The sequence below is a fragment of the Vombatus ursinus genome, unplaced genomic scaffold, assembly GCF_900497805.2.
Source record: "Vombatus ursinus unplaced genomic scaffold, bare-nosed wombat genome assembly UNPS02014834.1, whole genome shotgun sequence".
NCBI classification, from domain to species: Eukaryota; Metazoa; Chordata; class Mammalia; order Diprotodontia; family Vombatidae; genus Vombatus; species Vombatus ursinus.
The window spans coordinates 97,667-125,358 of NW_020954612.1; the positions used below are offsets into that span (position 1 = coordinate 97,667).

The window sequence follows — 27,692 nt, forward strand, 5'->3', positions numbered from 1 at the left end:
CTTTCTTTCTTTCTTTCTTTCTTTCTTTCTTTCTTTCTTTCTTTCTTCCTTTTTTTACTTTATCCCCACCAGTGTAACTTAGAGCATTTAAAAGAAAATTCTTGAAATCCCCTCTCAAATTTTTTGTCTTAGTAAGACCAACACCATTTCTTAAATTTCGTTTTTCAAAACTTCAAGCACTTTTTAAGCTGTGTTCATACTCTGTCAATGCAGCCTCCAACTTTCCTTTACTTCTCTGCCCATTTTTCTCTCATTCCTAGTTGTTTAAACTGTCATCCCTTCTTTCATTTTACAAAACCCCTTCAAAACTGGACTTTTGCATTACCTTATCCAATACTTCTCTTGCTTTCTTCTATTAGTTTAATTCCTGTAGTCATTAATTGCTAAGATTTCATATTTTAGGGCCGAGAATTAACAATGGGTTTATGCTTGAATTTATGTTGGACAATGAGGCAAAAAAAAATCCTGAAATAATTTGCAGTTTTGTTCTCTCAAAATTTCCTGTTTTTGTACTATTATTTACAAGCCATGTATTTCTTTTAAATTGATATTTTATAGTCTTAGCACCTTCTAGTAAGTGTGCATCTACTTAATTTGTTCCTATACTTTCCTATAATTCTATATTCTCATTTAATTTTGTCTTCAATAATTCTTAAACTAATTAATCATAGCCTTACTTATTATAGAGCCATCAAAATGCAATTTTCACTTCCACTGATTTCAACACAAGGTTTACTGTGTTTCTGACTTACCTAAACAACTGATTTAAACTACAGAGATATCATTAAATTTCACTTACTTTCTTTTGTTTCATGATCTATCTACCAGCACCATATATGTGGTTCAATATTAGGAAAACTATCAACAAAAGTGACCATATCAGTAACAAAACCAACAGAAATCATATGATTATCTCAAGAGATGCAGAAAAAGCTTTTGACAAAATATAGCACCCATTCCTAGGAAAAATACTAGAGAGTATATGAATAATTGAAGCTTTTCTTAAAATGATAAGTAGTACCTCTCAAAAACCATCAGTAAACATTATCTGTAATGGGGATGAACCGGAAACCTTGCCAAGAAGATCAGAGGTAAAATAAGGATGCTCATTATCACCACTATTATTCAATATTGCACTAGAAATATTTGCTATAGCAAGAGGAAAAGAAGAAGAAATAGAAGGAATTAGAATAGGCAATAAGGAAACAAACCTATCACTCTTTCCAAATGATATCATTGTCTACTTAAAACATGCTAGACAATCAACTAATGAATTCATTGAAATAATCAACAAATTTAGCAAAGATGAAGGATATAAAATAAACCCACATAAATCATCAACATTTCTATATAGTACCAACAAAATCAAGCAGCAAGAGACAGAAAGAAAAAATTCCAGTTAAGATACCTGTTGACAATATACCTGTAGACACTATAAAATAGTTGGGAATCTACCTGCCAAAACCAATCCAGGCACTAAATGAATACAATTACAAAACATTTTTCACAGAAATAAAGTCACCTCTAAACAATTGGAAAACTACCAATAGTACATGGGTGGGTTCAATTAACATAATAAAGATGAAAATTCTAATTATATTAATTTACTTATTCAAATACCAATTAGACTACTAAAATTATTTTAAACAGCAAGAAAAATTATAACAAAATTAATCTGGAAGAACAAAAGTTTAAAAATATCAAGTGAATTAGTTTTTTTTTTTAAATGTCAATGAAGGTGGCCTAGCTATACAAAATCTTAAGTTGTATTATAAAGTCATTAATTATTAAAATATCTATTATTGGCTAAGGAACAGAGTGATGAATCATTGGAATAGATTAGAAGCACAAGACATAGTCAAAAATGCCCATAACAATATAGTGTTTAATAAACTCAAAAACTTAAACTTTTTGGACAAGAACTCATTATTTGACAAAAACTTCTGGGAAAACTGAAAAACAGTGTGGTGGAAAGTGGGTGTAGACCAACATCTTACACTGCATATGAAGATAAGGTCAAAATGGGTAGATCACTTTTAGACATAAAAGGTGCTACCATAAGCAAATTAGGAGAGCAGGGAATAGTTTATCCGTCAGATCTAGGGAGAAGGGAAGAATTTATAATCAAACGAGAGACAGAGAGTATTATCAGATGAAAAATGGATAATTTTGATTATATCAAATTAAAAAAGATCTTGCAGAAGCAAAACCAATGCAACCAAAATTAGAAGGAATGCAGAAAGCTAGGAAACAATTTATACATCAAGCATCTCTGATAAAGGCCTCGTTACTCAAATTTATACAGAACTGAGTCAAATTTATAAGAATACAAGTCATTCCCCAATTGTTGGTGAGAGTAATGATTATTTCTCCCTCATATTAATAATCAATTATTGCGTTAAAACTAGGAATTTTTTCAGAAACCTGTAGTCCTCCATCTCTGAAGGATATTGCTAAAAATGAGACTGGAAGGTCATCATGCTCTACTCAGGTTTAGGGGGAGGTGTAAATTCTTTGATTAGATTGCCCAAGGCTTTAGAAGTACATCCCCCAGTCTCTCATTAGAATGGTTCCACCTCTCATTGTACTATTCATTCTCCCATTAATTATTAACCAATCAGAGTTGATTGCCACACTCTGGAACAAATACTTTTCCAAGGGCATATAAGTTATGATTCTGCCACCATGATTGTCCTTGGCATTTGAGAGTGCCACTGACTTCTTGTATTACTAAAATGCTAGCGTTGTTAATGAAATGAGTAATTACCCAGATATTGTCTCTTAAATGTTTTTAATCATCACAATTGTCAAAGAAGAACAGGAAGTTTTCAGACAAAGAAATCAAAGGTATTTACAGTCATGAAAAAATGCTCCAAATCATTATTGATAAGAGAATTGCAAAAACATCTCTGAGGTACCATTCATACAACCATGAGATCGATAGGCTCTTTTTATGGTAGAACAGAATTGGAAATTAAAGGAATACCCATCAATTGGGTGATGGCTAAAGAAGCTGTGATATATGATTATGATGGAATACTATTGTGCTATAAGAAATAATAAGCAAGCTGATTTCAGACAAACCTGAAAAGATTTATATGAACTGATGCCAAGTAAAATGAGCATATCCAGGAGAACATTGTACAAAGTAACAGCAACATTATATAGTGCTCAACTGTGAATAACTTAGCTGTTCTCAGCAATAAAATGATCCAAGATAGTTCCAAAGGACTCATGATGAAAAATTCTATATATATTTGGAGAAAAAACTAATGGTGTCTGAATGAAGATTGAAGCATATTATTTGTAATTTTATTATTTTTATGGTTAATTTTCTTTGGATCTATGTCTTATTTCACAATATGACTAACAGAAATATGTTTTGCATGATTGGATATGTAAAATCTATATCTAATAGCTTAGTGTCTCAGGGAAGGGGGAAGTGAGAGAGAGAAGGAGAAAATTTGTGATGCAAAACAGTTTTAAATGAATGTTAAAATTGTCTTTACATTTAATTGGGAAAAAGTTAAATGTTATTTTTAAAGTGCTCTAAATAACTATAGATTAGAGACAAGCAAATGAGAAAAGACTCTTAGGGACCACCTCACAATGATCAATTAGGTATATGTTAGGAATGGAAAATACCAAATGTTGAAGGGGATGTGAAAAAATAGGGACACTAATGGCACAAATATGGTTTTGATACCTAAACAAAGGTGTGGGAATATGAACAAATATGTTATTAGTGGAGCTGTGAAATGACATAATCATTTTGAAAAGTTATTTGGAATTATGCAAAGGAAGTAACAAAAATGTCCAAAGCCTTTAAAACAAGGACCTCATTACTTGGTTTACACCTCAAAGAAGTCATTAATAAGCAAAAAAAAGTTCTCATATACTTCAAAATATTTATAAAATTACTTTTTGTGACATCTACAAAGTGGAAACAAAGTAGATGCTCATCAACAGGGCAATGATTGCTCAACAAGGTATGGAACATGAATAATGGTGTAAGAAATGAGGCCTTAGAGACCCCCCCAGAGTGGAGTGGAGCCTTAAGCCCTGGTGAGCTGCCACAGCCAATTGCCCCTCCATTGTATGACTCTGGGAAATCAAGCCTTTTAATCACAGACAAAGCTAAGCTCAGAGTGAGTGAAGAATCATTTATTACGGTTCTTGCAAGAAGCGGGCACAACTCCCAGAAGAGAGTGCACCTAATACAGAAGCAAGAGAAAGCTTTATACTGTTAGAGCATTGCAACTCCTCCCTTCCAGGTCCAGATTGGTCCATTCCTTTACAGGTCACAATCTTCCTGGTCTGTCCATACCATGTTTCCCCTTCATATGTCTTCCCTCCCCGTCATACGACACATGATCAGTTAATGAGACTCTAATTGTATGCAGAGTGTGTCAGTTAAAATGTATGAGGGTCATTAGGCTTGTGCAGTTCCAAAAGTCTGTGCCCTTTGTCCTACTTAGGGTCCATTAAAACCGGTTCTGCCCTCTAGACTGAAAAACAGAAACTTTGGAGTCTATTTCAAAAGACTAGGGCTCTTCTCATTGGCTTGCCCTTTCCCCTGTTTTCCTGTTTTTGCAAGGTTTTGCAAGCTTGTTAAAACAATGTAACTTGTTATTACCAAATTCTTTGCTGATGTTGTAAAATGTCAAAGGTTATCTTCAATTGTGGGAGCATGATACCTTGTCCCTTATAATGGAATACTGCTACTATGCTTTAAGAAGTGGTAAATCGAGGCAGCTAGGTCACTCAGTGGATAGAGCACTGGCCCTGAAGTCAGGAGGACCTGAGTTCAAATCCAGCCTCAGACCAAACACCAAACACTTAAAGCTTTTTAGCTGTGTGACCCTGGACAAGTCACTTAACCCCAATTGCTTAAAAAATAAAAATTTAAAAAATTTAAAAAAAAGAAGTGGTGAATACAGGGAAGTATGGAAAGCTCTTTGTGAACTGATGAAAAGTGAAATAGGCAGAGCCAAGAAAACAGTATATATAAACAGTAACTAAAACAATTTAAATGGAAAGAATGACACACAAAAAAATTTAAAATACATGGAACAAAATGTTAAAGAACAAATAGGACTGAAAAGAAAACATGAGAAGACAACCTCACTCTACCTCATTCAGGAGGTAAGAGGTGCATAGCAGTTACTCATTACACACTTTTTCCCAAATGCATTAATCAGTTCTGCTAGCTTTCTTTTTTTCCTCCATAAAACAAAAAAAAACACTATTTGTCATAAGGGATGGCTCTCGAGTATGAGGAGAGGGAGGGATACAAGCCATACTCTGGTGATTTAAGAAATAGAAAACAATTATTTTTTTTTTTTAAAGATCAAGAATCTCAGGGGTAATAATTGAGGGGGAAAAGGAGGGAAGAAAGTGTTTAGGGTTAGTGATTATCAGTAGCAGATCTCAAAAGATACTACAAATCAGTGATTATAAAAACAATTGTTGTTTAGTCTTGTCTGACTTTTCATGATCTCATTTGGGGTTTTCTTGGTGAAGATCTTGGAGTAGTTTGCCATTTTCTTCTGCAGCTCATTTAATAGATGAGGAACTGAGGCAAACAGGGTTAAGTGACTTGCCCAGAGTCACATAGCTAGTAAATATCTGAGGTCAGATTTGAACTAGGAAGATGATTCTTCCTGATTTCAGGCTCAATGGGACACCTAGCTGTCTGGAAAGCAATTGGAACCTGTTAAAATTTGAGAGGTTGATCAATGGGAGGAAAATTGGTTATACAATATTTGTTTGTCCTTTCTTTTTGAAGAGGACCATGACATCAGGAAGATGACACCATGTCTTGCAATTGAATCAGATTTAAGTGAGGGTGGGCTCGCAAGGTCACCAGCCTCACTTTCTCTTCCAGAGTTATCTGTATCTAGTGGCAAGATATAGATCAGGACAACTGGAGATGGCCCCTGATGTAGTGGGAGACCTTGGCCTTTTTAAGCTAAGGTCTTTCTGAATTCTGACTTTGACTGAGGTAAATAAAGCCCATTCAGTGGTTAAGGCTGGTTAAGAACTGAGTCAAGGAATGGCTCCTTTCATCTAATAAAAAAAAAAAATCAATCTGGGAGGGGAAGATCCTTAGAGTTTATGACCAAAACAGAAACAATTACTATTTACATTCACTAGGAGCCATCAGAACCCAAACAATAACTACTAAGTGGTGCTTGGGCTGGGATCTATTGTTGGCCAAACAATGAGAGCTAGACTTAATGGAGTTTAAGGCATGATCTTTAAGAAAGAAATCTAGCCAGTAAAGCCCAAGAAGTCTTGCTAGGTTGCAGCCATAAAAATTTACATTCGTTTGGGTTGAGCACCCACAAGGGCACGTGGACAGAGGGAGAGGAAGAAGGGAAGGAAGAGAGAGGAGAAGAGAGGAGCAGTCCAATTGAAACTGGCCAGTTGGGTCCCCATTGGGGCATCTCAGACTACTCACAGATTGTTGCTTGTCCTTTGTTCTCAAAGAAGATCATGATACCAGGAAGATGATGCCATGACTTGCAAGTGAATTGGATTTATTTCCTCTGTATATCCATGGAAGGCAGTAACCTTCCATTCTCTCTCTCTCTCTCTCTCTCTCACTCTTTATAAGTACTGTATGATATTCGTTATAATGAAGTATATAATATACATATATATATACATACACACGTGTGTGTGTTTGTGTGTGTGTTTATATATGTGTGTGTATTTATTTATATATAGGAAACAACTCATATTTCATTTATACATTTTTTCTATATTCATCCACATGCATTCATATATATCATTACAGTCTCTCTTCAAATAAATTCATATTTATGTCAAAGAATATATAGAGAATATATGACAACTCATATGTGAAGACAGAGTATGTATTCATATATATAAAAGCAGTCACCTAATTACTCTTCATTTCTAGATTTGAGTGCTCATTTATTCTTTCTATAAATTAATTGATATTGTTTATTCTATTTCCTCTTAAATATTAATAATCATTCTCTCTATTACTACTTACACGTGTACTCACATATTCATGCTATTCATCTGTATGAGCAGCCATATTCTCTCCATTCACAAATGCATATGTATAAATTCTCTCTGTGTATTCACCTAAAAGTGTTCTCCTATATCTTCTCTATATTCCTAAAATTATTGCATGCTTCTCTCCATCTAGGATAATACATGAAGACTCCTGTCTGTGAGCACACAGTATATCAGGACTCGTATATAAGAATATAAGCAGATAAGAAGGGTTCGAGTATGTAAAAGAATGTGGAGCAAAGTTGTACTCATGATTGAAGTACTAGTATGGAATGTAGGAAGACTATATGAGTGTTCATACATGTGAACATACAGAGAGAGTACATGAAGAATCATAAATATGAGTCACAAGAGACAATACAGTATATTTATAAACATCATTCTTTTAGATAAGATTTTCCTTAGGAGATACATTCTCAGTCTGTTTTGCCTTTGGCTGCCCTATCTCTTCACATCCAAAGTCAATCAGATATTCCTGAAGGTACTTTGGAGATCCTCTTTTGTATTCTCACAGTGATTGCTAATTGACATATATTCAAATTTTTATCAAATGACTGGATTGAGGGTTCGTGTGTGTGTGTGGGTGTGTGTGTATGTGTGTGTTTCTCCAAACTTCCATCTTATTCATGTTCTATCACTGGTCCACCAGTATGTGTGTGTATAAGTGTGGGAGACTGTGTGTCTGTGTGTGTATATACTAACTTACATCACATGCACTGTTTGTTCATTGATTCACCAGTGTGTGTGTCATTGTATAAGCTTGCATGTTTCCATGTTTTCATGTTATGTCTGTGTGAGTATTTATGTCCTAACTTCCATCCTACCCCCTGTGCAATCATTGCTAACACAGTGAAATAGGATAGACTGGAGCATGTTTCATGGAAGCCACATTTTTCAGTGCTGTGCTTTCCTTGAGATTTCCATTAACTACAGTATTTGCTCCAATCAGTTTGGGCCTGTTGATGAAGTGTTTATACCACTCCTGGTGAAGTTGAAATATTTCTGGCCTCATTTTGACAAACAATTGGATTTGGCTCCTCCTTCTGGCCTCTTCAGGCTGATTGCAGGAGGGAAACAATAATGATGGATGATAGATGTCCCTGAGGCTGATCTGTGCAGGTAAAGGGAGAAGCCCTCTTTCCAGAAAAGAATCCCACTGACCTGTCAAAGGAGGGAAAGGAAAGGGCACGTGGCTCTAGTCAAGGGGTTATTCAGGCTTCCTTTCCCACCCTGATTCCCAGAAACCCTTCTGCAACCCAAGCAGGTCCCTTTGCACAGCTGAAAACTCCCACCTCTGTTCTATTGATAACCTGCTCCTTCCTTCCCATCAATGAAAACCCTACTGTCACCCAGCCCACCTCCTCCAAGCAGTTCTTCATAGCTGCCTCTCCACATCTTGTCTCCTTTGGCCAAGGCTTTGCCACCACCACCACATTGGGCATGTTCGAGGAACACCTTTTCCCTCACTAGACTGGGAGTTCTCTGAAGGCAGGAAACAGGGACCTTACTAGGCTAACAGCTCCAAGCCCCAGGAAAATGTTCAAGTAGGGCTCTGAGTGAATATCAGGTAAGGCTCATCCTCATTCCACAAATGGAAGAAACCCATTCAGGGAAAGCATGAGATTGGCTCAGGCTCACCCTGCTTTATGTTCATCTCAGGCTGGCCTAAAGCGTGAGGGGGGCTTGATTTGCCCATAACTTAACTACAAAGTCATAACTGAAGACTCCTAGTACCCCTAGCTCTATGGGGAACCTGTGCAACTGCTTCTGGGGAGTGCCTTCCCAGGGACCTTCAACCTATGAAGCTTGGCTGTCAGAGGAGGGAGAGGCCAACATCAAAGCCAGCCAGCCTGGCAGGCAAGAGAGACCTGGTTCAAGGCCTGGGTCTGCTCCTTACTGGCCTTGTCCTTGTCCTTGGCCTTGGCCTTGTCCCTTCCCTCCTCTTCAACTCAGTTACCATTTTCTGAAATGAGGACGTTGGACCAGATGGGCTCTGAGGTCTTTTGCAACCCTCAATCCTATCCAGACCTACTAGGGCATTCAAAATCTACCCCTACATCAATACCCCCCTCACCAATCCCAACCCAATGTTAGCAAACTTGCCCACACACCCTGAGCTGAGAAAACCTTACTAGTCTAATGATTTCTCTTGGGGAAGTCCCCAATCAGCCCTTATTCCAATGCTAAAATTTGGAATAAAACCCATGGTCTTCCCTGGACTTGCCTTTTGAACCAGAAGCCCCGCCCGCCCTTAAACTCCCATCTCATAGGGACTGTCAGACCTCAGAGTCCAGGGGATTGAAGGACAAAGTCGCTTAAGGACCAGTGGGGGGACCATTTCTCTATCATGGGCAGGAGTCCCCAGGTTTCTGGGGCTTATGTTTCCTGGCCTGCAAGTTCAGGCACCTGGGCCTTGGGAGGGGTGGCTATGGGCTCCTTCCCTGGCCCCTTTCACCTCTCAAATATCCACTTCTAGCCCTCAGGGTCCTTGGGTAGCCCCCAGCCTAGCAGATCTGAGTCTGGGTAAGATGTACCCTGCTGAGTGCAAAGCTCTGATAAGTGGTGAGGTCAAAGACCACCTTGGTAAGGCTGGAGTCCCCCTTCCCCCAACATCACTCCTCCCTTTTATGGTCTTCACCAGACATTCCACTCACCCATTCCGCTGCAGCCAGCATCCCTCCCCACCACACCTTTTCGGGCTCATTTCCTTCTTTCCCTAATAAATTCTCAGAGTCATTTTCCCCACCCCCATTGTCCTTGCAAGTGACTCTAGTTCCCAGAGGGGTTTCATGACTTTGGCCATTCAGAGAGTTGGGCATGAAGGGAGAGGAACCCAGGGACCAGAGCTGATACCCAGTGAGCCGCTGCTGCCTGTCTAGATGACCCTCTGTCCCTCTCTTAATAGCTACTGAGCTTTATATCCAAGAGTGCTCAAATATTTCCTCTGTATATTCACTGCCTCTGTATCTTCCATTTCTTCTCTATATACCTCTTTATGAGTACTACATGACTCTCCTTATATTTATATATTATATATGTGTGTGTATGGGATATACATATATATATGTTTAAGTATATATATATATTATTTTATATATTGGGAAAATAGAATATTTCATTTATACATATTATCTAGATCATCTATGTATACTCACATTTAAGACTACAGTCTTTCTCCTATAAAATATAATTTCATACTTATATAACTGAATATTTAGAGAATATATGACAACTCATATATATGAAGACAGCAATTATATGTGTATATAGGCACTCAGGTTCTTCCTCTTCATTCCTAGGTATAGGAAATCATTTGTTCTTCCTATAAATTCATTTTTATGATTTATACATTTATGATTGATACATTCTTATGATAGACATTAGCAATCATACTGTTTATTCCTACATATATGTGAATATTTACATATTTACTCTATTAATATCTATAGTACCCACATTTTCTCTATTAATTTATATATGTGTTTTTGTGTTTATGTATACATTCTCTCTATACATGAATAAGAGTACTCCTATAACCTCACTATATTCCTAAAAGTATTCTAGTGCTTCTCTCCCTGTGAGAGTAGATATGAAAACTCCTGTCTGTGAGTACCCAGAGTATGTCAGAACTCATATATAGGACTGTAGACAGGAAATAAAGGTATCTCTATATAGAGGAAAAGAGAGTGAATGAGTATTTACAAATGAAATACTCACATAGAAATACAGAAAGACTTTATGAATACACACGGATGTCAACATACAGACAGAATATAAAAATAATCATATATATGGGTCACAAGAAACAATATATATGCATACACACACACTGAATACATGATTACTCATATATATGTGTGTGTATGAATAGAGAGAGAATATGGGGGTAAGCACATACATTGATTCATAAATAGAGAATATATGATAACTGAAATATAAAAAACAAAGGACCATAGGAATGAATTCATGCAATTTATAAAGATCACATATTAAGGCTCAGATATATGGATATATAGAAAGAAGATGTGAGTACTTATACACAACACAATACACATGGAAGATAAGAATGCTTATATATGAGGGGATATTTTAAATCTTCTATAATCCTTTTCCATGGGATTTTCCTTAGGAGGTAAGTTTCTCAGCCTGTTTTGCCTTTGATTGCCCTATCTTTCCATGTGCTAAGTCTAGCAGATATTTCTTAAGGCACTTTTGAGATCCTCTTTTGTCTCCTTATCATGATTGATAATTGATATGAATTACAATTCTTTATTAAATTATTTTATTGGGGTTCACAAGTGTGTTTGTGTAACGGTTGAAGCATATTTTTTTAGTGTTTCAGAGAGCATGTATATGTCCTAACTTGCATCCCACCTCCTATTGGATCATTGCTGCACTAGTGTGTGTAAGTGTGGGAGAATGTGTGCTTCTGTGACTCTCTGTAGAGGTAAATTTATGTCATAACTTCCATCTCACCCCGAGTTTGATCCCTGCTAACATATTAGATGAGGTCCGACTGGAGTGTATTGAATGTAGGGCACATCTTTCTGTTCTGTGCTTCCCTTTAGGTTTCTGTTGACTACAGTATTTACTCCAAAGGGCTATTGAGAAAGTGTTTTTACCCATCCTGGTGAAGGCGCTCTCTTATATTCCTGTCCGCATTTAGACAAACATTTGGATTTGGCTCCTGCTTCTGATCTCTTCACAGTGTTTGTAGCAATGGACAACTTGGTGGTTGATTCCCATGAGACTAATCTGTGCAGGTTGGGCAAGAAGCCCTCTTTCCCTGGTGGACAGTTCCCCACTGCTCTGCCCAGGATGGAAAAGTAAAAGGCACATCAGCTCTGGCTGTGGGCTTATTCGGACTTCCTTTCCCACCCTGATTCCCAGAGTCCCTTTCCACAGCCCAGGCAGGTCCTATTGCACAGAAGAAAATTCCCACCTCTGTTCTGCTGATAATCATCTTTCTTCCCATTAATGAAAGTTCAGATGCCACCCAGTCCATCTCCAAGCAGTTCTTGATCCCTGCCTCCCCAAGGCTTTGCTACCACTACTACATTGGGCATGTCCAAGGCACACCTTTTCCCTCACTACACCAGAAGTTCTCTGAGGGCAGGAAACAAGAACCTTGGTAACACCTCCAAGCCCCAGGAAACTGTTGAAGTAGGGCTCTGAGTGAAGCTGATGGGGGTTATTTGGCTTAATTCCTAAATGAAATTATCATTTAGGGAAGGCATGGGGTTTGCTCAGGCTACTGTACCTCCCCCAGGCAGGCCCAAAGCTGGGAGGTGGTGTTTTGGTTTACCTTTTACTTAACCCCACAATCCTAATGGAAGACTCCCGGAATCCCTACCTCTATGGGGAACCTGTGCAACTGCTTCTGGGGAATGCCTTCCCAGGGATTTTTGGCCCACGAAGCTTGTCTGTCAGAGGAGGGAGAGGCCAAGATAGAAGCCAGCTAGCCTGGAAGGCAGGAGAGACTCAGACCTAATGTCTGGGTCTGTCTGTTGCTTGCTCTGGGACCTTGACCATGTCTCTGCCCTCCTTTTGAGCTCAGTTATCCTTTTTTTTTCAAATGAGGAGGTTGGACCCAATGAGCTCTGAGGTCTCTTTTGGCCCTTCATCCTATCCAAATCTACAAGCCCATTTAGACTCTAACCCCGTATATATACCCCTGCCAATGTTAGCAAAGTAGCCCCCAAGCCCTGCAGCTGAGAAAACCCTGCTAGTGGAGTACTTTCCCTTGGGGCAGCCCGCAGTCAGCAAGTTCTGCCCATATTTTAACCCTAAAGATTGGAATAAAACCCCTGGTTCTTACTGGACCTGCCTCTTGAACCACAGGTGCCCTCTCCCCCTCCACTCTCCCATCTCACAGGGGCTGTCAAACCTGAGATTTCGTGGGGGGGGGGGGAGAAGGCAAAAGTTTAGTAGGTGCCCGTTAGGGACTGTTTCCTTACCATGGGCAAGATTCCTGCTGTTGTGGGGCTTATGTTGGCTGAACACTTGTCTCCCATGCTCAGGAGGCTGAGCCTCAGGTGGGCTTTGGGCTGGTCCCCTGGTCTCTAGCCTCTCAGATATCCACTCCCAGCCATCGGGGTCCTCAGGGAGCCACCAGTCAAGCCTGGGCAACATGGACCCCCGCTGATTGCCACTGGCTGGTGACGTCAGCGCCCTCTTTGGCGAGGTAGGAGTAGCCCTACCTCCGACACTGCCCCTGCCTCCACTGGTTCCCACTAGGCATCGCAACCACCCATCTCCCTACAGTCACCATCCCCACCCCACTCTCTGAGGCTCATTTCCCCAGCCCCCAAAGATCTTCTCTGGTCCATTTTCCGCTCCTCTATCGCGTAGCCCTCCGGGTCCTTAGGAAGCCATCAGCCAACCGGAGATGAATCTGGTCAAAGTGAACCCCAAAATGAGCGTCGTGTGCTAATGTCTCGTGACGTCAGTCCCCATCTTGGTGAGACAGGAGACCCCTGTCCCCCAACCCGCCCCTTTGTCCACTGCCCCGCACCAGAAGTTCCACTCACCTTTCTCTCTGCAGTCAGCATCCCTCCCCCACAATTCTCCTCGGGCTCAGTTTTTCTTTCCCCACGAGTCTTTTCGGCCTCATTTTCCCCTCTTCCCCCACTCCCACGGTTTTCATTTTCCCGTCCCCCAAACACCTTTTTGCCTAATTTTCTGCTCCCCCACCGCCGCTACAAGTGTCTCGAGCTGCCAGTAGAATTTTCTGTTTCCACTTGGAGAGCTAAGCGCTGAGAGTGAGGACCCCGGGGACTAGAATTGATGCCCAGCAACCCCCTGCTGTCTGTCCAGACTTCCGGAACTCTGTCTCCGTCTTCAAAACCACTGGGCTTTGTATATTCTTATTCAAAAAAGCTCACATTTTTCTTCTTTATATACATTTCTTAGGTATCATTCTTTTTCTCTCTCTGTTCCTCTTTATGAGTACTCTTCTCAATATAGGATGATTAATATACATAAGATTATATCATTCTATATAAAGGAAAGAACTTGAATATTTCATTTAGATATTTTCTAACTTCATCTATGCTTATAAAGGACTTCATCATATATATGTGTATGTATGTATGCATATATATAACTCATACATTAGGTTGGAGTTCCTCCTATAGAATATAACTTCATACTTATGTAATATATAGGTAATATCTGACAATAACAGACAATATGTGCATGTATGTATGTACTCAGGTTCTTTCTCTTCATTACAACTAGGAAGGAGTCATTTATTCTTTCTGTAAATTCATTCATATTAGTTACACATTCTATCTCTTCATAAATATTAGTAATCATTCTCTCAATTACTGCATAAGTGAGAATTAGCATATTCACTCTATTCACATCTATGAGTACTCATATTTTCTCTGTTTATATATATGTATGTATACATTCTCTCCATTCACAAATAAAAGTACTCCTATATTCTCTCTATATTCCTACAAATGTCCCACTGCTTCCCTCCCTGTGAGAGAAGATATGAAGACTCCTGTCTATGTGCACACAAAGCATATCAAGACTGATATGTAGGAATATAGACAGAGAATAAGGGTGTCTATAAGTAGAGGGATAGGGAGCAAATGCGTACTGATAAATGAAGTACTCATATAAGAATATAGAAAGCCTCCATATGCCAAGATATAGAGAGAATATATGAATAATCATATTTATGAGTCACAAGAGACAATAGAGTATATTTATATACACTGATTGCATAATTGCTCCTGTATATAAGTGAATATAGACAAAATATGGGGAACACATATAAATACTGATTAATAAGAAGATATGATATATGAGTATTCATATGATATATGAATAATAAAGGAGTAAAAATACATTAAGCCCATAAGGAGAAAATATTCACACTCAGAGATATAGATATAAAGGGTCAGTACCCATATGTCAAAATACAAATGAAAGATACAAATCCTCATCTGTGAGGGGATATGTCTAAATCTTCCACCCTCTTTTTGCATAAGATTGTCCTTAGGAGGTAAGGGTCTCTGGCTGTTTTGCTTTTCAGTGTCCTATCTCTCCATGTCCTAAGTCAAACAGATAAGTTGAAGCCCTGCTAATTTAATGTTCTCCCTTGGGGCAGCCCCCAATCAGTAATTTCTTTCCTTATTCTGATCCCAGAGATTGGAATAAAACCCATGGTTCTTCCTGGACCTACCTTTTGAACCAGAGGTGCCTATCCCCACCTCTACCCCCACGTCACATGAACTGTCAGATCTCAGAGTCCAGAGGGCAGGAAGGACAAGGTCCCCTAGCGACAAGTGGGGGACCGTTTCGCTACCATGAGGAGGAGTCCGGAGGTCTGGGGCTGATGCTTCCTGACCCCTTGTCTCCCATGCTCAGAAGCCTGGGCCTCAGGTGGGCTTTGTGCTGTTGCCCTGGTATTTCTCTGCCCTCGAATATCCAAATCTAAAGGTCTTTAGGGTAAAGTGGACCATCTGCTGAACGTTGATGCCTGGTGACGTCAGCGCCCTCCTTCGAGGGGCAGGAGCCCCCCAACCGCCAACCCCGTCCCTCCCTCCACTGACTCCCAATAGAGGTCCCACTCACCAGTCTCTGCAGGCAGCATCCCTCCCTCACACACTCTCTCGGGCTCATTTTCCCATACCCCCCTGCTTTCTCTGTGAAGCATTTTCCCCTGCCCCATAACCTCTCCTGCTCATTTTCTCTTCTCCCGAAGACATTCTCGGGCTCATGTTCCCCTCCTCCACCGCCGCTGCAAGTGTCTCGAGCTCCCAGTGGAGTTTTCTGACTGCGGGCATTCCGGGATCCGGGCACGGAGGGAGAGGAATCCAAGGATCAGGAATGATGCCCAGCGACATTCTGCTGTAGGACCAGACGGCCTTTTGTCTCCGTCTTGGAAATTGTATGCGTATAAGTGTATCCCGGAGTGTGTTGACTTTCAGTGTTTCTTTTTGTGTGCTACCATATCCCGCATGTCCAAAGCTCACTTTCCTCCCCATTACCCAGGAGTTCTCTTCAGGGAGGAAACAGACCCCTTATGTATACTAATACCTCCAAGCACCAGGAAAATGTTCAAGTAGGGCGCTGAGTGAAGCAGTTAGGGGTTATCCTCCTTATTTCACATATGGAAGAACGCTATTCAGGAAAGGCATGGGATTTGCTCAGGCTCAGCCTGTTTGATATGCCTCTCACACTGGACTAAAATTGGTGGGGGGTGGGGCGCGGTTTGCCTTTCACTTAACCCTATAGTCTTTTTTTTTTTTTTTTTTTTTTTTTTGCTAGGCAATGGGGTTAAGTGACTTGTCCGGGGTCATCCAGCTAGTAAGTGTTATAGTGTTATGTGTCTGAGGTCGGATTTGAACTCAGGTCCTCCTGAATCCCTGACCCGTGCTCTATCCACTGTGCCACCTAGCTGCCCCATTAACCCTACAGTCTTAACTGAAACTCCCAGAACCCCTAGATCTATGGGGAACCTGCCCTCTTGCTCCTGGAGAGTGTCTTTCCAGGAATAATCAACACATGAAGCTTGGCTGTCAGAGGAGGGAGAGGACAAAATGGAAGCCAATTAGCCTGGCAGGCAAGAAAGACCTGGGCTCAAGGTCTGGATCTGCTCCTTACTGGCTCTGTGATCTTGGCCATGTCCCTTCTCTCCTCTTGAACTCAGTTACCCTTTTCTCAAATAAGAAGGTTGGACTAGATGACTTCTGAGGTCTCTTTTAAGCTTCCTTCCTATCCAAACCTACAAACTCATTCACACTGTCCTCCCTATGACCATATTCACCATGCACCACCCTTACCCTGCTAGTAAACTATCCTGTCCTCTCTCTGAGAAAACCCAGTTAGTCTAATGCTTTCTCTTGGGGCAGCCACCAATCAGCAAGCTCTGCCCTTATTCTAATCCTAAAGATTGGAATAAAACCCATGATTCTTTCAGACCAGCCTCCTGAGCCAGAGGTGCCACCCTCCCACCATCTCACAGGGACTGTCAGACCTCAAAACCAAGGGAGTGGAAGGCCATAGTCTCATAGGGACCAGTTGAGGACCATTTCCCTACTATGGACAGCAGTCCTGGGGTCCAGGGCTTGTGTTTCCTGGCCCCATGACTCCCATGCTCATAGAGACTTTGAGCTGGTCCATTGCTATCTCTGGCCTCTCAGATATACACTCGCAATCCTCGAGGTCCTCAGGGAGACCCTAGCAAAGCGGATCTGAGTCTGGGCAAGGTGGACTCCAAGCTGAACGCCAGTGGCTGATGATGTCAGTGCCTACCTTTGTGAGGTAGGAGTCCTCCTCCCGACAACTCTGCCCCTACCTTCCCTGGCAATTTGTAGGCATAACCCACTCACCAGCCTCCCTGCAGTAAGCATCCCTCCCGCTTCCCCAATGGACTCGGGCCCATTTCCCCTCCTCCACTGCTGTTGCAAGTGGTCTCAGCTGCCAGTGGGATTACCTGACTGTTGCCATTCCGGAAGCTGGGTACTGATGGAAAGGATCACAGGGACCAGAACTGATGCCCAACGACCCACTGCTGTCTGTCCAGACAGTCCACTGTCACCTTCTTCAAAACCACAAGGATTTGTGTATTCTTATTCATGAGTACTCAAATTTTCCTCTATATTCTTATAATCTTCCACTCTCTCTCTATTCTTCTATAGGGATACTGCATGGCTCTCTTTATAATCCTAAATATATAAGAACACATCTATCCATGCATATATCATCCCACATATAGAAAAGTACTTGTATATATCATATATATATATGAAATTTTTCTTCATCTGTATGTACTCATATATGACTATAGAATGTTTCTCCTATAAAATATATCTTCATATATATGTAAAATATATAAATAATATATGACAACTCATATATATGAAGAGAAACTATATATTCATGTATATGAGTACTCAGGTTCTTTCTCTTCGTTATTATATACATGAAGTCATTTTTTTCTACTAACTGATTCATAGGACATACAGTTTATTTCCTCAAGAACATTAGTAATCACACTCTCTTCTCCTATGCCTGTGAGTACTCATATATTCATTCTCTATTCATATCTATGAGTGCCCATATTTTCCCTATTCATTTATTTATATATAGATATGTATGTATACATTTTGTCTCTCTATTCACATGTATTACTTATCTTATATCCTCTCTATATTCCTAAAAGTATTCCACTGTTTCTCTCCCTTTCAAATAATATATAAAAAACCCTGTTACACAAGGTATATCCATAATCATGTAGACAGACAATAAGTCTACCTTCAAGTGGAGAAATATGGAGTGAATGAGTACTCACAAATAAAGTGCTCATACAAGAAAATAGAAAGTCTCTATGAATGCTTATATGTGCCAACATATAGAGAGAATATAAGAATAATCTTAAATATGAATCACAAGAGGAAACAGAATATTTATATACACTGAATACATGTTTGTTCATATATATGTATATATGTGTACATATATATGACTATCTAGAGTATATGGGGGAACTTTTATATATTGATTCATTTATTCAAGATATACAAGCACCAAAATATGAACATCAAGGGAGTATGAAGGAATATTCATACATATTAATACATAAAGAGAACATATCAGTATTCAGATGTATGGATGTAGTAAGAGAAGAGGTGATTACTCATACATGTCAAAATAAAAATGGAAAATAGAAATGCTCTTTTATGAGGAGATATGTTAAAATATTCTACCATCCTTCTCCATGAGATTTCCCTTAGGAGTTAAAGTTCTCAACCTGTTTTTCCTTTGTCTGCATGACCTCTCCACTTCCCAAGTCAATCAGATCTTTCTGAAGACATTCTGGAGACAATCTTTTGTCTGTTCACCATGTTTACCAATTTATAGAGATTAATTTTTTCTTTTGTGAAATTATTGTACCGGAGGTACATAAGTGTATAGGAGCGTGTCTAAGTGTGGAAGTCTATGCATTTCAATATTTCTGTGTATATGCTTCCATATCCAGCACGTCCAAGGCACACTTTTCCACCATTAACCAGGAGTTCTCTGCAGGCAGGAAGCAGTCACCTTATGTAGACTAACACCTTGAAGCCCCAAGAAAATGTTCAAGTAGGGCTCTGAGTGAAGCAACTAGCCATCATCCCCTTTATTTCACAAGTGGAAGAAACCCATTCAGGGAAGGCATGGAATTTGCTCAGGCTCACTCTGCTTAATGTGCATCCCAAGCTGATCCAAAATTGGTTGAGAATGGGGAGGGAAAGCTCGGTTTGCCCTTCACTTAACCATACAAAGAGAACTGAAGACTCCCAGAACACCTAGTTCTATGGGGAACCTGCCCACTAGCTTCTGCAGAGTGCCTTCTCAGGGACCTTCAGCTCACAAACCTTGCTTGTCAGAGGAGGGAGAGGCCAAGATGGAAGCCAGCTAGCCTGGCAGGCAAGAGGGACCCATGTTGAAGGTATGGGTCTGTCCCTTAATAGCTCTGGAGCCTTGGCCATGTCCCTGTCCTCCTCTTGACCTCAGATACCCTTTCTCTAAATTAAGAACCTGGGACAGATGAGTTTTGATGTCTCTTCTAGGCCTCCACTCTATCTAGACCTACAAGGGTATTCAGATTCTAGCCTCACATCCCTACCTCCCCCCAATACTAGGAAATTAGACCCGTTCTGTAGCTGAGAAATTCCTACTAGTCTAATGCTTTCTTTTGAGGCAGCCCCCAGTCAGCAATTTCTGCTCTTATTCTAACCCTAAAGATTGGAATAAATTCTATGACTCTTCCTGCACCTGGCTCCTGAACCACATTTGCCCTTCTCCCCACCCCTATCTCACAGAGACTGTCACATCTCCGAGCCCAGGGGGGTGGAAGGACAAAGTCCTTAGGGGCCAGCTGGGGATTTTTTTCCCTATTTTCCTACATTGGCTAGAGGCCTGGGATCTGGGGCTTATGTTTCCTAGTCCCTTGTCCTCTATGCACAGGAGCCTGAGCCTCAGGTGGGCTTTGGGCTCCTCACCTGGCATCCCTTGCCCCTCAGATATCCAACCCCTGGTGTCCTCAAGAAGCCGCCAGCAAAGGAGAGCTGGGTCTGGTAAGTTGAACACTGCCCCCCCCCTTGCTGAGCGCTGATGGCTAGTGACGTCATCGAACATCTTGAAGCAGGAATCCCCCTCTCCGCAACCAAACTCCTCCTTCCACTGAACCTCACCAGGCATCCCACTCACTTGTTTCCTTGCAGTCAGCATCCCTTTTCCATACAAACTCTTGGGCTCATTTCACCTCCCCCACAGACTTTTTCGGGCTGATTTTCCCCTGCCCCTCCACCTCTGCAAGTGGTTCGAGCTGCCCGAGGGGTTTCCCGATTGTTGCCGTTCGGGGAGCGGTGCAGGGAGGGAGATGATCCCAGGGACCGGGTCTGATGCCCAGAGACCCCCTGCTGTCTGTCCAGATGGCTCTCTGTCCCTCAGTTCAAAACCACTGGACTTTGTATATTCTTATCCATGAAGCTCAAATTTATCCTCTGTATATTCATTGCCTCTCTATCTTCCCTTTTCCCTCTATTCCTCTTTATGAGGACTGAATGATTCTCTTTATTATACTATATATATATATATACACAAATATACATATATAGGATTGTATCATCCTATATATAGAAAAGAACTTGAATATTTCATTTATAGATATTCTCTATCTTCATCTATAATTCATATATAACACTAAAGTGTCTCTTCTACAGAGTATAACTTCATACTTAAGTAAATGAATACATAGAGAATATATGACAACTCATATCTATGAAGATAAAGAATATATTCATACATATGTGTACTCATGCTCTTCTGTTCATTACTATGTACATGAAGTCATTTCTTTTTCTTTTTTTTTAAGGCAATTAGGGTTAAGTGACTTTCCCAGGGTCACACAGCTAGTAAGTGTCAAATGTTTGGTCTGAGGTCAGATTTGAACTCAGGTCCTCCTAACTTCAGGGCCAGTGCTCTATCTACTGCACCACCTAGCTGCCCCCATTTATTTTTCTAAAAATTCATTTATATGACTTACATATTTTACTTTATCATGCATATTAGTAATCATTCTCTCTTCTCCTACATGAGTGCTCACATATTCACTCTCTTTTCACATCTATGAGTACCTGTATTTTCTCTACTCATTTATGTGTTATATATATGTAAGTAGGCATACATGTTCTCTATACAGGGAGAAGAGTACTATTATATCCTCTCTATTTTCCCCAAAGTATCCACTGCATTTCTCCCTGTGAGAGAATATATGAAGGCTCCTGTCTATGAGTATACAGAGTATATCAGGACTCAAATATAGGAAGATAGACAGAGAATAAGGGTATCTGCATGTACAGGAAAAGGGAGTGAATGAATACTCACAAATGAAGTACTCATATAGGAATACAGAAAGACTCTCTGAATGCTCATATATGTCAAGAGATAATATATGCATAATTATTTATATGAGTAACAAGAGAAAATATTATATATATATATATATACTGCATACAAGATAACTCATATGTATATATATGACTATAAAGAATATATGAGGGAACCCATATATTTTGATTCATATCTAGAGGATATATGAGTCCTGAAATGTGAGTAACAAGAGAGTATTGGAGATAATTCACACATATAATCCATAAAGAGAACATAGTGATCCTGAAACGTATAGACATATAGAGAGAAGAGATGAGTACTCAGACATGTAGAAATACAAATGGAAGATAGGAATCTTCATATATGAGGAGCTATCTTCCATCACACTGTTAACAGGATTTTTACTGAGCCAGTCTCTAACCTGAGAATGCTCAGAGCCACACAAAGCAGGCCTAGAGATGGGAGTGCCAGTAATCAAGTAGTTTAATTAATCAGTTTCAGAGTGAGGAATGTTCTCTTAGCAAAGGTTATATACTCAGATCACAACTGGGGAAGGTGGATTACAAACAATCATTTAGTGATTCCCCAAGAAAAACCCACAAGTCCCACAACACAGCAATTCTGGAGTCAAGTCTTTGGGGGTTGTGACCACCTCTCTTAGAGTAGAGAACTAGAGTTCTGTGACAAGAATAGGGTCTATACTCTTTAATTCACTTCACTTAAGGTCCAGTGATTATGAACATTGTCAGAGTTTTGATTAATCAGTTTAAACTGCATTGTGACCTCTGACTCCAGAGCCAGAGAGGCAGCTCTTGAGAAAATGAAATTATTATTATATTCATTACACATATCATATAGATTAACATGAAAATTATAAATTCCCTTCTCAATCCTTTGCCATAAGATTTTTCTTAGGAGATAAAGTTCTCAGCCTCTTTTGCCTTTGGCTGTCCTATCTCTCCATGTACTAAGTCAATCAGATATTTCTGAAGGCACTTCTAAGACCCTCTTTTGTCTCCTCACCATGATTACTAGTTGATGTTGATGAAAATTCTTTATCAAATGATTGTATTGGGGGTTCATGAGTGTGTATGTGTAAGGTTGGGAGTGAGTGTTTCTGTGAGTGTGTGTGTATTATATACTAGCCTCCATTCCACTCTTTGTTCAAGCATTGCTAACACCTTGGAATAGGTCAGACTGGAGTGTGTTTTAATGTAGGCTACATCTTTCTCTGTTGTGCCTTCCTTTGGATTCCTATTAAGTATACTATTTGTTCTGATCAGTTTGGGCCTATAGATTAAGTGTTTATAGCAATCCTGGTGAAATTGTTCTCTTATTTTCCTGGCCTCACTTTGACAAACAATTGGATCTGGCTTCTACTTCAGGTCTCTTCAGGCTGTTTGCAGTAGGAGACAGTCTTACAGTCTTAGTGATAGATGTCCATGAGGCTGATCTATGCAGATTGGGCGAGAAGTTCTCTTTCCCTTGTGGGCAGAATCCCATTGAGTTGTCCAGGGTGGGAAATAAAAGAGCATGTGAGCTCAGATCAAGGGGTTATTTGGACTTCCTTTCCCACCCTGATTTCCAGAGCCCCCTTCTGCAGCCTTAGCAGGTCCCTTTGCACAACTGAAAATTCATACCTCTGTTCTGTCCATAATCTGCACCTTCCATGACATCAATGAAAGCTCAAGTGCAACAAATCCCACTTTCTCCAGGCTGTTCTTGTTCCCCACCTCTAAAAGGCTTGCATTCTTTGGCAAAGTTGTAGCTGCTGCTACCATATACCGCATATCCAAATCACTCATCAAACCAGGAGTTCACTGAAGACCTTGCTTTAGCTAAAATTTCTAAGTCCCAGGAAAATGTTCAAGTAGGGCTCTGATTTGAACCAGCTAGGGGTCATCCCTTTGTTTCCCAAATGGAAGAAGCTGATTCAGGGAAGGCATGGGATTTTCTCAGGCTCACCCTGCTAACTGTGTATCCCAGGCTGACCAAAAGTTAGGGAGGGCTCAGTATACTTTTTACTTAACCTCACAGACATAACTGAAGACTCCCCAAATCCCTCTTTGGGTAATCTGCCCACAAGCTTCTGGGGAGTGTCTTTCCTTCAAGGCCCTTCCACCCCTGAAGTTTGACTGTCAGAGGAGGAAGAGGCCAAGATGGAAACCAGCTAGCATGGCCAGCAAGAGAGACCTGGCCTTAAGGCCTGGGTCTGCTCTTACTGGCTCTGTGACCTTGGTCATGTCACCGCCCTCCTCTTGAACTCAGTTTCTCTTCTCTCAAATGAGGAGGTTGACTCAGATGACTTCTGAGGTGTCCATCTTATTCTAACTTATAAGTCCATTCAGACTCCTCCATCATATCCATATAACCCCCTCATCCCAAAAAACCCTGCTAGTCTAATGCTTTCCCTTGTGGCAGCCCCCAATCAGCAACATCTGTCCTATTCTAAACCTAAAATCTGGAATAAAGCCCATGGTTCTTCCTGGACCTGCCTCCTGAACTAGAGGTACTGCCCTCCATCCCATTTCACATGAATTGTCAGATCTCAGATCTCAGAGGAGTGGAAGGCCAAGGTCCTGTAGGGACCAGTTGGGTACCATTTCCCTACCATGGGCAGGAGTCCTGTGGCCTGGGGCTTATGTATCTTGGCCCCTTATCTCCCATGCTCAGGAACCTGGGCCTCACTCAGGTGGACTTTGGGTCAGTCCCCCAGCCTCTCTTGCCTCTCAGATATCCACTCCCAGCCCTTGGGGTGTTCAGGGAGCCACCAGCCAAGAAGAGCTGACTCTGGGCAATGTGGACAACCCCCTTTCCCTTCCTCTCTGATGAGTGCTGACAGCCGGTGATGTCAGTGCCCACCTTGATAAGGCAGGAGTCCCTCACCCGACGACCCTGCTCCTTCCTCCACTGGTTCCCACCTGACATCTCTCTCTCTCCTAAACACCCTCTGTGGCTCATTTCTCCCTTCCCTAAACACCTCCTCTGGCTTATTTTCTCCTCCCCCACTGCTGCAAGTGGCTTGAGCTGCCAGCAGGATTACCTGATTGTTTCCGTTCCAGCCTAGCATGGAGGGAGAGGACCCAAGGGACCAGGACTGATGCCCAGCAACCCTCTGCTGTCTGTCCAGAAGGCCCTCTGTACCCCTCTTCAAAACCACGGGGCTTTGTGTATTCTTATTCATGAATGCTCAAAGTTTTGCTCTGTGTATTCACACCAGGGAGTAATCTTCTATTCTCTTTCTCTATTCCTCTTTATGAGTACTGAATGTACCATTTTTCAATGCTACATATATAGGATTATATTTATATATGCTTATATCATCCAATATATAGGAAAAAACTTGTGTATTTCATATTTCGTGTATCTTCATGTATATGTGTTCACATATAAGACTACAGAGCTTCTCTCCTATAAATACATACATTCATATGTATGTAACCAAATATATAGATAATATAAGACAACTCATATATATGAAGACAGAATATATCATATATATAAATACACAGATTCTTTCTTTTCATTGCTATGTACATGAACTCATTTGTTCTTTCTAGAAATTCACTTGTATGAAGTAACTCTATCTCCTCATGAATATTAGTAATCATTCCCTCCATTCCTACGTATATGAGTACTCACATATTCACTCTCTATTCATATTTGAGAACCCATATTTTCTCTATACATATCTATATACATATATACTCTCTCTGTTCACATATATTAGGTCTCCTATATGCTCTCTATATTCCAAAAAGCATTCCACTTTTTGTCTTCATGTGAAAGAATATATGAAGATTTTTGCCTATATATAAATAGAGTTTATCAGTATTCTTATAGGCATATAGACAGAGAATAAGGGTCTCTGTAAGTAGGAAAACATGGAATGAATGACCACTCACAAAAATACTCATATAGGAATATAGAAAGGGTTTATGAATAATCATGTATACCAACATATAGAGAGGATATATGAATAATCATATATATGAGTCACCACAGACAGTATAATATATTTGTATACACTGAATAAATGGTAACTCATGTGTGTGCATATGTATATATGTGTATATATATGTATATATGTATATATATTATAGAATATAAAGGGAACCCATATATATATTGATTCCTTTATAGAGAGACTATATGAGGATTAAAATATAAACAGCAAGGGAGTATGGAATGATATTCATGCATACAAATACATAGAGAATATATTGATATTTGGATATATGGATAGAGTGAGAGAAAAAGTGAGTCCTCATATATGTCAAAATACACATGGAAGATAGGAATGCTCATCTGTGAGGAGATATGTTCAAATTTCCACCATCTCTTTCCATGAGATTTGCCTTCAGCTTCTCAGCCTATTTTGCCATTGTCTGCTTGATCTCCCCACTTCTCAAGTCAAGCAGATGTTTCTGAAGGCACTCTTGAGAGTTTAAGTAAAATCTATATGTGTGTATGAATTCTGAAATGTTATCTTCTTATAAAAAGTATTCTATAACATCAATTTTTTATGTGAGGATTAAATCCTTATCTGTCTCTACCTCTCCTAAGGGAGAACTGAATAACTGAATTAAACAGAATTGGAATTAATTTAAATTAAGTGGAATTGAAATTTTGAGTTGTAAAATAATTAACAGTTAGGTAAAAATTGTATAGTAAAAAAAATTGAGTAAATCACTGAGAAAACAATGCGATCAAACAAATACACATGTAACTCAGAAAGGCATAAGAGTTCTGCCTTCTGTGGTATTTACATATTTCCTTTGTATCTGAATATGTTACATAGATCAATGTAACAATAACCCTTTAGCTTGTTCTTAACAGTATTTATGTCAGGTACAGAGTTTAGATGAAGATGGAAACAGCATGGTGTATTTATAACCTAAATTCTCTATGGGATCCTAATTTGCTGTTCCTCTTATAGCTCTATTGTTAATAAGATCAGAACTATACAGTTTGAACTGGTTTTCACAACATAAACTAGTTATTGGAGAAGTAAATTTTGAGAGTGTGTGCCAACTTGCACTGAGATCTATTTTGTAAGAGATTTTGGCAGTGTAAACCAGCTTGCCCCCTTCCCAAACCAGCTTGAACCCCCTTCATCCGAGAAGGGCCTAAAACCTGGATTGACCAATCAGGAGAAAGACATTTTTTGCCAACTCAGAGCTTAACCTACCATAATGCTTTGCCTGCTGTGGCATAACAGACATGCTCTCTGAGTGAACCCAAGCTCTCCTGCTGGATTTTGTTGACTGGGAACATTTTTCTGCTAAGGACCTGGCCCATCTGAAATTTCCCTTAAGTTTTATGACCCTCCTTTGTTAGTCACTATCTTGAGTAATGGCATCCCTCTTTCTTGCTGTTATTTTATGTTATGTTTATGCTAGCAGAAACACAGACATCCTGGAATTAAAATTTTGGCTGACACAGGTATCCTGAGCCAGGAAGGGAGGGAGAAGGAAACACTTCCTTGCTCTAAGGATATTAAGTCTTCTTCAACTGGCCTTCCTTTGAGCTCATTTTGCCAATGAACTCTCATGCATATGTCTATATGGATGTTCACCAGCTTTGAGAGAAATAAACATGCACATGCAGCCTAATTTTGTTTGTCTTTCTTAGAAGGAACTCTCTAGAGGTTAACAACAGGAACATCTGAGGAGTCTCTACCAGTAACTTCAAATGATAAAGGAAACCCAATGAAGTGGTGCCCTTGAAGACATGCTATTTTCCAGACTGCTCCAAGGAAAGATGTGCCAGGGACCAGACAACTGTATGGATGTCTGAGATTCAGTGTGAAATGGACTGATTGAATGGATATTGGGAAGGAGTACTAAATTGCAAGGAGACAATTTTTTGTTAATATTGATGTCCATTAAATGTTTTACATGATTGCACATGTTTACACTATATTAAATTGCTTACTGTCTCAGGGAGGGGTGATAGGAAGGGAGGGAGGGATAGAATATGGAACTCACAACTTTTTAAAAAGTGTCTAAAATTGTTTTAATATGTAATTAGGGAAAATGAAATATGATTATTAAAAAAAGAAAAATTTTGATGTCCATTATTATACCCCTTTATTTTTCTATTTTCTGCATTTGTACGCTAAATTCTCTGGATTATCTTGGTGTCATATGTTTTTCTCCTCTGGATTAACCCCTGATATTGAACATTTTTACTCTGACTTGTATTGTGCTTGGTTAATGACTCTAATCTCATTTTGTAATCGA

The 27,692-nt window shown here is 40.0% G+C and overlaps 1 protein-coding gene across 1 annotated transcript in view; it reads left to right on the top strand.

The window, feature by feature from the left end:
* LOC114026244 (WAS/WASL-interacting protein family member 1-like) overlaps nt 1-27,382 on the top strand; it is a 74,477-nt gene extending 47,095 nt beyond the window's left edge. Inside the window, exon 5 of the mRNA XM_027839901.1 lies at nt 27,082-27,382. Within this exon, the coding sequence (XP_027695702.1) occupies nt 27,082-27,118 (37 nt within the window). The 3' untranslated portion in view covers nt 27,119-27,382. The remainder of the gene's footprint in view (nt 1-27,081) is intronic.
* The last annotated feature ends 310 nt before the right edge of the window (nt 27,383-27,692 follow it).